This window comes from Hemibagrus wyckioides, linkage group LG27 (assembly GCF_019097595.1).
Source record: "Hemibagrus wyckioides isolate EC202008001 linkage group LG27, SWU_Hwy_1.0, whole genome shotgun sequence".
NCBI classification, from domain to species: Eukaryota; Metazoa; Chordata; class Actinopteri; order Siluriformes; family Bagridae; genus Hemibagrus; species Hemibagrus wyckioides.
Window position 1 is genome coordinate 19841436 of NC_080736.1, and position 11302 is coordinate 19852737.

Below are 11302 nucleotides of genomic sequence, written 5' to 3' on the forward strand. Positions count from 1 at the left end.
GAGGATGTTATAAGTTCATGAACCAGGCTGCTACGGATGTAAAGAAACACTCTGTGGAGGCCAGTTGTATCTTTGCACTGGAACTGGTGGAGGGGAACAAACTGGTGACTATGGTGAGGAAAGAACTGGATGTGCCTCAAGACATCTGATGAGGCTCTTTTGTGCTATCAGACTCCACAAGGCAGTTTTACCCAGTGCCACCTACTCCACCGAGTCTCACAAACACACCCTCATCAGGTCATTCTCTAGATATGTCACTGTAACAAACAGAAGCTCTGTGAATTAAACACGCGACTTTAGTGCACACAAACTGTCGAGCCCACATGATAATCGAGAAGAAAGAAGCCGAACCCCAGAAGACCATTGCGAAAGCGCGGGGTTGGAGAGCCATGGCACCTTTCACAGCTAATTACAGCGATTCCCACCAACACAAAAGAGAGGAACCTGAGTCGCCGTCGTTCTTGAGGGACTTGTTAATAATTAAATGTGTTCGCATGCATTTTATCACCTGTGTGACCAAATGAAAAAGGGGAAATGTGTAGCTCCTGCCGCACGCTTATTCCTGTCAGGGACACGCCTTTGATTGTCAAAGCCACACCAGAGGGGGGGAATTGGCCAGGCTCCTGATTTCATGGTGTAATTTGTCATCCACATGTTGGTTTGTGTCATTATATCAGTGTATGCTGATGCCCGTGTGTTTCTGGAAGCAAAAAAGCAAAAAAAGCAGCAAGTTTCGAATCCTACCTCTGAAATGACATGACAATGTTTTGTACACAGAAACAAGCATAAAGCTGGTCCTGAAAAGTTTGTTTTAAATAGATTTTATGATGATCCAAAGTGAGTCACTGGGTCACTGTGTTTCCTGCCCTTGTCTCAGCCTTGGGGATTATCTATAGTCTCAAGTGTGACCTTTACACACACACACACACACACACACATACACACCACTAGAAAAGGTCTACCATTTCCAGCTTATTTTTAGACTATACCCTATATCTTATTCTCCTCATACCTCAGTCGTCTTATTTCTGGTAAAACTGCAGAATTGTTTCTGTCCCTCCTTTTACCTAAAAGGCACTGTGTGTGTGCGTGTGTGTGTGTGTGTGAGAGAGAGATTTGAAATCAAGCGTTCAGAAACAGTGCAGTTCCCTTTATTATTACAGGCAACCAGTGGCTCCGCCCCTTCTTAGTGCACACACCTGTGTTTCCATGAGATGTCTCTCTCACAGGATACAACTCAGGTACAGAGCTGGAGTTCAGACCATTCTGTTTTCCTCTGTGTGCGCGTCTCTACGAGCTGGAAGGAGATCACTGAGACACACACACACCCACATACACACACACAGCAGACGCTGCCAGCTCAGGTGAGTCTTGTTACTTCTAGGTTTCCAATTTTTATAACAGAAATGTTGCACAGCTGTAAACAAACACAGACACATCGCTTACATTCATCCTTCTTTAGGTGACTATTGTCTCGGTTCATCCGTTTTGTTCGATGAAGTGATATCAGTTTCCAGCCTACGCTGCTAAATGTCACATTAACTATGTCTTTAGTTCGCTGTTGCAGAAAATTCGCCCCGGTTATTCTTTGTGCTAATGATGTAACGCTACTTACGATATGAAACTTAACGGCTCATTTTTTTACTGAAATAAGAGAGGGTGCTTATTAACGAGCAGTAATTCGCGGCTAATCATTAAGTGACTGAAGATCTGCATTCAGATAAGTAATATGAAGTAGGAAAACAAGGTTGTCTTTTTTTTTTTTTTTTTTTTTTTAAATTTCTCCAGGAAGTTCTCATGGCTGCGAGATATATTACATGCAAAACAGTATAGTAGATGTTAATCACGATCTGTGTCACAGATGCTGCAGTTTCTACATAGTCTGTTATTGGCTTTGCATCGGTCAAGCCAAAACATTCATTTAAGACCCCAATGTCCACACCGAAGTGCTGCAAAATCACACAGCAGCAACGACGCGAACTGGAATAATGAAAGCCCACACAACAACACTGAAGTAAAATAAGTATGTTTTTAAAAGTGGGTTTAGAAATGTACCACGAGACTGCTGTTTATACAAACGAGCCTCAATGCAGCCAAAAAAAAAAAAAAAAAGGCTGGTAATCTTTAACCCTCACCTGAGAAGATCTTAACGCTTCAGAGGCAGAATGAGAGGAGGTGTGAGAAAACACCTGGAAACCAGTCCAGCTGTTTTACACTTAGCTGGAGAAGAACACTAACTTTAGGATGGGTTTTTTTTTTTTTAGACTTTTAATTTTATAGTATTAGTTTGAGTTTTTATTTTTGTTTTTATTGTTATTCAGATCATCTGGTCACATATGATGATAACAATAACAATAATAAAATAAAGATAGGAGTTAGTACTTATAGGTCTATTTGATCTGAGTAATTGTGGTTGGATTATACATCAGACCACGGAAGGCAGACATGAAGCTGGCATACACTAATAACAGGCCTGCTGGAGAATGTTGAGACAATAGGAGAGGATTTAGGAACAACAACAAAAAAACAGAAGAATAGAATCCAGAGCTGTGTGATAGAAAGAGAGAGAGAGAGAGACTGATCTGTTTGCTTTTTACAGATCAAGCACACTGACCTCTAATGTGAAAGCTGGGATCTGTTTCTCTTTGACGAGGTATATGAGAGAGAGAGAGAGAGAGAGAGAGAGAGAAGAACATTAAACATTATAATTGTTGGTGAGCTGCAGGGTTACACACACATACACACAACAAACCACTCCAGACCTTGTGCTTTATATACACACAAAAAAACCAAACAACAAACAAAAAATCAAATTTAACAAAGAAAACATCTAATCACTGAACCTTTATAAATATAGCGTCTTCAGATCGAGACTCCAGTATCAGTGCTTTGTAACAGTGAGAAGTTAAAGGTGTGGCTGAATCTGCACTAAGGACCCTAGCAACACGTTTTCCGTCTTATTAACTGCTGGAGGAAGCTCTTTATACGTTGCTCTTCATGTCCACTGTGAGACGAGCGATAACCCAATCCAACAAAGATTAACAGCAGCACAAAACATGCAGCAGCTTGTTGTTTTATCAGGGAAAATACGACACTGTGCTGTAAGAGAAAGTGCACACGATGGGGGAAACAAATAAACGTATGCTGGAGTGGAGTGACATCTTTAATTCCCAAGTGATCTTGCACAACACTGAATTACCTTGGATTGGACTTGGATCCTGACCTTTACCTGAGCTAATGTGGTTTTGTTGTTTGAGGTTTACTTTTTCTTTTGAGCCTCACTGTATTTGCCTGGAGCAGGTGCCTTAAAAAACACTATGACTATTAACATGAATCAATAATAAATGAAGAATGGAACTTGTTTCAATAAGAGCTGATGATGAGTGACAGAAGGATACAATGAACAAAGTAGTGTTTGTACTAAGAGAGAGAGAGAGAGAGAGAGAGAGAGAGAGAAAGTATTGCATTGTAATACGACTCTGCAGTCACATAGAGAATACAAATACTATGTCAGGTGTGAAATATTCCACTGACGTGACATGCAACCCTTTACCAGGATAAACCTGTATTTACATACGGGGTGGGAAACCATCTGACCGGCAGTGCTTTAAAATCTACTCGCTTTATGATTGACAGAAGAATACTGCTCCAGGGACTCGAAATGAATTCAATTCAATTCAATTCAATTTTGTATAGTGCCTTTTACAATGAACATTGTCTCAAAGCAGCTTTACAAAAGAAGAGAAACGGAGAAAGGGGAGGGGAATAAATGAAAAAAAAAAATATATATATATATATATATATATATATATATATATATATAAACCTAAATATCTAGAAATAAGAATAAATTATTAAATTAAATTATTAAACCATTTTATTTTATCCCTAATGAGCAAGCCTGTGGTGACGGTGGCAAGGAAAAACTCCCTGGGATGATATGAGGAAGAAACCTTGAGAGGAACCAGGCTCAGAAGGGAACCCATCCTCATTTGGGTGTCACTAAACAGTAAATAATGTAACTGTAACTGATTAATGTCCTTTCTACAACAGTAAACAATGGCCCATGAGGAACTGTCAGGTCAGTGTAGTTTCTGAGGTCATTATAGACACTAGTTCTTTGCTGTCAGAAGCTGACAGATGAAACGGCAGATCTGTGATGGTATAAAAGTCCCCAAGTGGCTGAAATGAAACCTCTGATCCCTTATTATATTCTACTAAACAAGCGCCTGAGCTGCGAGTCACCTTCAAATAATATCAACCCACTAACTGTATTATATTCAACAAGGCAAGATAAAGTTACTGTGTGGAATGTTCTAGTCATGTGATTGCTGGCAGGTTAAAGCCCAGTACCACTGATCTGATGCTTCGCTAAGAATAAAAAAAAAAAAAAATTTCATTTATGATATCGAAGGATTTGTTTGACATTCTCGCCATAGTACACCTTTACAAAGATTGTGGTTTGGAAATAAATGCTTTAATAGCTTTGACTAACAAGCTGATTAGATGCTGGTTGTGTGCTAACTGGCACCGAGACAGGAAGGAGGTAACCTGTCCAAACACTTTCCAGGAGTGCTTGGGAGTAAAATGTAGAATTCCTCATGGATATTGGTATTGTCTGGTGTATCTTTGTCTTATTTTAAAAAAAAAAAAAAATCACATTTTTTTAAGAACTTTTACATTTGTGGCAGATGCATTTATCCCGAGCGACTTACATTTATCTCATTTATACAACTAAGCAGTTGTTTCTCAGGGTTCGACCAGAGGCAGATTGATGGTCCTGGGATTTGAACTCACAATCTTCCTTCAGCAATTTTTAATAGACACCTTTCAGATCAGAAGTACAAACGCAAACATATGCATTTCGTTTTGTCCAGACCTTCAGGCTAAATATTTCATAGATGCTTATTGTGCAGTAGCCACTAATCCTTACTTGACTTAAGTGCATTAGAGAATCAGATCTACCAAAATATTTATATATACACGATTTGAATTTGAACATAAAGCTATGACACAGCTTGTAGAGATTGCTGAAGACCTGCAACACCACCACAAACTTGTTTACAGACCTACAGAGCAGTTGAGAATGGCGTACTTAGTAATTATTCGTCAGACTCTGTGGTGACTCCTTCTTGGGACTTCTTTTGTATGCTATGGGAACAACAAAGCTGGCAAGAAGTTTGGAATGTGCAGACACTGTGACTTTGCTCAGGTAGGAATTTCAGGCTAGTCTGGAAAGTGACAATCACAGCTTAAAGAAAAACACGCCCAAAACCCTAGAACACAGCAACACCTGGGTGTTTATTAAGGGGGAGGGTGGAGTATTTGGGTTTGCATAAGAATGGACAGAGATGACAGAGACGGACAGAAGACATGGTGACGGTAACTGTGGAGGAGATGCAGAACCTTCTTGAACGTATCAGCAGTTGGGACCAATGGGTGATGAGTCCTCACCTGGATTTGGTTGTGCGTTTCGCTTGACGGCATCTCGCTCAAATTAGTTTTCAAGAAGAGACCTTGAAAGGAAGCAAGGTTGGGCTATGCAGATGTGTCAGCAACTACAGAGTTGACATAAAGAAGCCTTGTCAGAGAAGACCAGTATTTTGGCAGTATTTTTGCATGGTTGAAAGGGGCCAAGAGAAACATGAATTTAGAGATTTGCTTTGTCAAAGAGTCAGTTGACAGATGGTGTCTGATTACAATCTGAACAGAACAGGTTTACGTCAGGTTCTTTACATAACTCTGCTTTCAGGGAATCGGATATTTTCATGCAAGCTACCTGTTCTGACTGCTACACTCATCAAAGATAATCTGGCTCTTTATCCAGTACGATCTCTGCTTGAGGATGGACACGAATGCAGGTTGTTTGGTAAGTTTGGCTGTGAAAGACACAGCATAGATTTCTGTACAAGAAGATCTCTTGGGGGTTTTTTTTGGCTAGTACTTGTATCAATTCACACAGCTTTGTAGTTGCTAGTTGAATATTAACAGACAATGGTCATATCTTAACCATACACAGCCTTTGAAAAGTCATGGTCATTACACTGCTGTATGGATGAACCTTGAAATAGTTGCCGTGGTTATCGATAGCTTAGCTTGCCTAAAAGTCTCATTGGCACCAGTCAAGATGTCCACCTGCAAAGTGTTGTATAGGCTACGGGTTGACTAGCCTTGAGAGAATAAAGTCATGGGTGCTCAAGACTCATTGATGCGTGAGGGAAGTAATGGCTAGCCAGTCTGGTCCCATCCCACAGAATAGCACAAATTGCTATTCAGAATAGCACAAATCCCCATGCTGGCTCTGATTGACAGATTCATCACAGGCTTGCTGTGGGGCTGCATAGCTGCACATGGCGAACCTACACAATATTAGGCAGGTGGTTTTAAACGACACGACGATCCTCAGCTCCCCACAGCAGCTAGTAACATTTTGGCAGAAACTAAAGAGGCCTACGTTATCAGAATCATGACGTCTCTATACGGCATGGTTTTAAGGTGCAATAAAAATAGACGTTGCTGTTCCATTAAGACTTGCTCAGGATCTCATGCGCTGTCAAATGTTTCCATGAAATTCATGTCCCTGGGGATTTCCTCCAGGTCCTCCAACACCCCAAAAAAGACACTTTTGCCTACACTAAATTGTCCCTAGGTGTAAATGATTACTTGTGTGTTCATGCATTTCAAGTATTTTTCATATTTCTAAAGAAAGTACTTCTCATGCCCCGGGTTACCGGGACAGGCTCTGCTTCCGGCGTGAGCCTGTTCACTGCAGAGCGGTTCCGAAAGATCAGTTTACAATTCCTTTACAGGGAAAATAACAAAAAACAAGACTCTTTTTTTTTATTAGAGAATTGTGAAGGACCTACTGTGAAAAAGTACATTTATGTTTTCAGAATACGTATGTTATGTATCAAAACATTGAAGGCATTTTTTTATATTACTTATACAACAACATTAATTAGCCATCTTACTATAATGCAAGATAATTCTGACGATGATTACAGACCAGTTCCTCCAGTTTGGACAACCATAAAGCACATGGCAAACCTACACAATATTAGGCAGGTGGTTAAACAATTTTAACAGTTATTTGCAAACTACAAGTAAAAGGTACATCATAAATTAAAACTATTAAGTGCAAGGCTTATTTAGAGAATGTATTCTAGCCTTAAAGTGTTGTATATTCCAACTCTAGGTTGAATCATAGAGGTATACAATTGGAGACTGTCATCCTGTTCTTTACTGTAGACCCACAGCATCTCAGTACACTGGATGTAGAGAGGGATTGATCTTTCAAAAATCATAATGTTGAATATTACCACTTAATGACCTATTCTCTTATTCTCTCTTTTAGATGATGATCTGCATTAACAGCAAGTTTAAAATTTTCTTCATCTTTCTGCTCTTCGTAGTCTTTATTGGGTTCCTCTCCATCAATGTGTCCAAGGCCTCTGTCAAACCACCCAAAGAGTGGCTCAACAACGTTGCTCAACATCTTCAGTCTTTTTACTCGCAAAGAAAGATCCAAAGTAACGACAGTCAAACTCCGTCTGAGACGATCAGGCTTAATACCAGTCAGGACATGACGACACTGACGACGACCGTTCCAACAACACAAACTTACCATGAAGCATATCCACGCAAGTACCGTTTCATCATAGACGAACCAGAAATATGCAACCAGCAAAAGCCATTTTTGGTCCTCATGGTACCAGTGGCTCCTCAACAACTGGAGGCTCGCAACGCCATCCGGAGCACATGGGGTAACGAAAGTGTTGTTCAAGGAAAAAGCATCACGGTCTTGTTTGTGCTGGGATTAAGAGGAGATGCAGAGGGGGCAAACCAGCAAGATCAGTTGAGTTTAGAAAGCCAGAAGTACCACGATCTGATCCAGAGTGACTTCGTGGACACGTACAAGAACCTGACCATAAAGACCATGGTGCTCTTGGACTGGCTGGCCACACACTGTCCCCAAGCATCCTACGCCATGAAGATAGATTCGGACATGTTCCTAAATCTGGAGAACCTCATGAGCTTGCTGCTGGCACCGGACACACCCAAAGAAAACTACATAACCGGGATGGTAATGTGGAATCGACCCGTTGTCCGAGACCCATCTTCCAAGTGGTACGTTCCGAAGGACTTGTACCCCGAGGACTTCTACGCTACTTACCTGCTGGGGATGGGTTATGTGTTTTCTAATGATCTTCCAGAGAAGCTCGTCAGGGTCTCGAAAGACATACTTCCATTTACCATAGAGGACGCGTACGTGGGTGCGTGTTTGGAAAAACTTGGCATCCCGCCTTCGACCCCACCTGACCCGTCCCGATTCAAGGCTTATCACAGTGGCAACTTTATACACAGCGAGTTTTCCAGAGTCATCACGACGATCCTCAGCTCCCCACAGCAGCTAGTAACATTTTGGCAGAAACTAAAGAGGCCTACGTTATCAGAATCGTGACGTCTCTATACGGCATGGTTTTAAGGCGCAATAAAAATACTTTGAACGTCCCGGCTTTTAAGCCTGTTGCACTAAGGCGCTGCTGTTCCTTTAAGACTTGCTCAGGATCTCATGCGCTGTCAAATGTTTCCATGAAATTCATGTCCCTGGGGATTTCCTCCAGGTCCTCCAACACCCCAAAAAAGACACTTTTGCCTACACTAAATTGTCCCTAGGTGTAAATGATTACTTGTGTGTTCATGCACTTCAAGGATTCAAAGGACAATTCCTTTACAGGGAAAATAAACAAGACTCTTTTTTTATTAGAGAATTGTGAAGGACCAACTGTGAAAAAGTATATTTATATTTTCAGAATGCGTATGTTGTGTATCAAAACATTGAAGGCATTTTTTTATATTACTAATACAACAACATTAATTAGCCATCTTACTATAATGCAAGATAATTCTGACAATAATTGGACAACCATAAAGCATGACAAAAACATGGATAAACGGTAGGAAACAGCATGATCGGCTACCTCACATCGTCACTCACCCACTGGATGCCTCCTTTTTCTACTGGCGAAGTTTCCAGTAATAATGAAGCTGCGCACCTCAGACAGGCTTTGGGTTGATTGGGAACTTAACATCATATAACAACAATGAAGGAGATTTTTTTTCATTCAGTAATTCAAGGAAACTTTTTTTCATTCAGTAAAAGGGTTTGGCCTCATAATGTTCTGTGCTCATACAGTTAAAACAAAACATAACAACCCTCAGATTCTGCTTTACACACTGAAGGATGGGCTGCACAAGACGGCAAGGCAGAGCTAGGGAACAACTCAAGCCATTGGGCACAGCTCTAAAAAAGTGAAAATTCACTCCTTTGTGAATCTGTTGTAAAAACAGGAAAGCTTCTTGACATGCACTAATCAGCTGTTTACAAAAATATTAAGAGAATATTATATATATATATATATTATATATTATTATTATGTATATATTTAAAAAACTTTCTTTGGTAAGGATGGGTGGATTAAATACTTTAAATTGTCTAGAGTTTTGTTTAGAACTAGTTACTTGGCATGTAGTCAATCAGCCAAGACATGTTTGATGTGATAAATGCTGAATATCTTTCCCTTTGTCTGTGGTCACTACTTCATACCAAGACGACGGACTGCTCGTATTCACAGCAGTGATAAAAAAAAAAAAAAAAAGAACAGGCTAATGTACAGTACGCTAACGCTAACCAGCTAACATAGGAAAAGAAGCCCTAACGCTCTTAGATTAGCACAAATAAATACAGACTTCTCTTGTGTTTTCAAATATCATTTATTTAAAAAGAAGCTTTTGACATATAGCTATTGAATGAAGGCCTTTCAAAACATGCCTTGGCTGATTGACTACACAGCATAAAAAAAGGGAATTTTATACTATTAAAAGATTTTGAAAAGATTGTGGTTAATCATCTGCTTTGTTACACATCAACTCTTACAAAATATTCACATTCTAAAACACATATTTGCATTGTAGTACTTGTTCTAACCAACGGTGTAACTTTGTTTTGAGAAATGTTTTCGATTTGAATACCATTTCCTGCATTTACATATATTTAGGGACAATGGTGATACAAAATCCAGGAAATAATGAAGTTGATTATAATGATAAATTCTATGGGTGCTGGTGGCTCAGTGGCTCAGCTACCATGCGGAAGGCCCGAGTTCGATTCCCAGCCAGTGCCCAAACCCTAGCCACTGGATGCAGTACTGGTCCCAAGCCCAGATAAAATGGGAGGGTTTCACCAGGAAGGGCATCCGGCATAAAACCTGTGCCAAGTTGTTGTGTGGACCAGTTGGTGCTGTGGTCATTGGGCATCAAGGCAGGATACACCCTGGACGGAGTGCCAACCCATTGCAGGGCACACACACAGAGACTCCAATCGACCTAGAATCATGTCTTTGGACTGTGGGAGGAAACCGGAGCACCCGGAGGAAACCAACTTGAGAGAAAGTTCAAATTAAAAAATTTTCACCATTAATGTTTTGTGTGTGAATAAAATTTAAATAAAGTAAGACTCCTAATTAAGTAATTTCCTCTGTTAAACAAGCTTTTGTTTCAAACTACCCGCTGTACCTTGAAAATGTAAAATAAATCACTTGTTGCACAGGACGTCTGTCAGAGACACATCCACCAAACCGCTGGGGTAAATAATATGAAACCCAGTGGCGGGCGGTGCATTTCACACCTAGGCCTTCACTGGTGTCCTTCCTGAATTAATCCACCTCTATAGCATCATTATGACGCCACGGCAATAGACACTAATCAACCGTTAAATAACAAAGTAAAAAAGAAATTATTCTACATTATTTCACACCTCACAAGGAATAGTCCATTTTATTACAGTTACTTTTCTCAGTAAAGACTTTCTTGAAGCCGTATGCAGCAAACTGCAATCTCCGGAGGATGCAGCATCCGAAATGAGACGCAGCGAATATAGAAACACTGTATAACAGGGCGTTTTGTAGCGAACATGAACAACGTCTAGAAATGAACAAAATAAGCAAAAGTCAAGCAAACTTCAGGCTTTTCTGAGGCGATTTTTCGAAACGATCAGAAATTTTCCGCAGACTGCAGCCGTGACGTCATCACAACACGCATTCAAGCCGAACGTTCACGTGCGTGGAGCGTGAGTGAAGCTGATCATGAGAGGTCATTACAAATCTGTCTTTACTGGTAGAAGTTTAAAAGAATTACGACTTCATCAATTTAGACAGTGTTCTGGGGAAAAAAAACGCACACAAAAAAAACATCTAAAAAAAAGAAAGAAAGAAAAAAAAAAGAAAAAGAAAAGAAAAAACCC

The 11302-nt window shown here is 40.2% G+C and overlaps 1 protein-coding gene across 1 annotated transcript; it reads left to right on the plus strand.

The window, feature by feature from the left end:
• The first annotated feature begins 1349 nt into the window (after nucleotides 1-1349).
• On the plus strand, nucleotides 1350-9712 carry LOC131347780 (beta-1,3-galactosyltransferase 2-like). The gene is made up of 3 exons (XM_058382159.1): nucleotides 1350-1364; nucleotides 5753-5869; nucleotides 7413-9712. The coding sequence occupies exon 3, from the start codon at nucleotides 7583-7585 to the stop codon at nucleotides 8459-8461; it is 879 nt and encodes a 292-aa protein (XP_058238142.1). The 5' UTR covers nucleotides 1350-1364; nucleotides 5753-5869; nucleotides 7413-7582; the 3' UTR covers nucleotides 8462-9712.
• Nucleotides 9713-11302: the final 1590 nt, after the last annotated feature.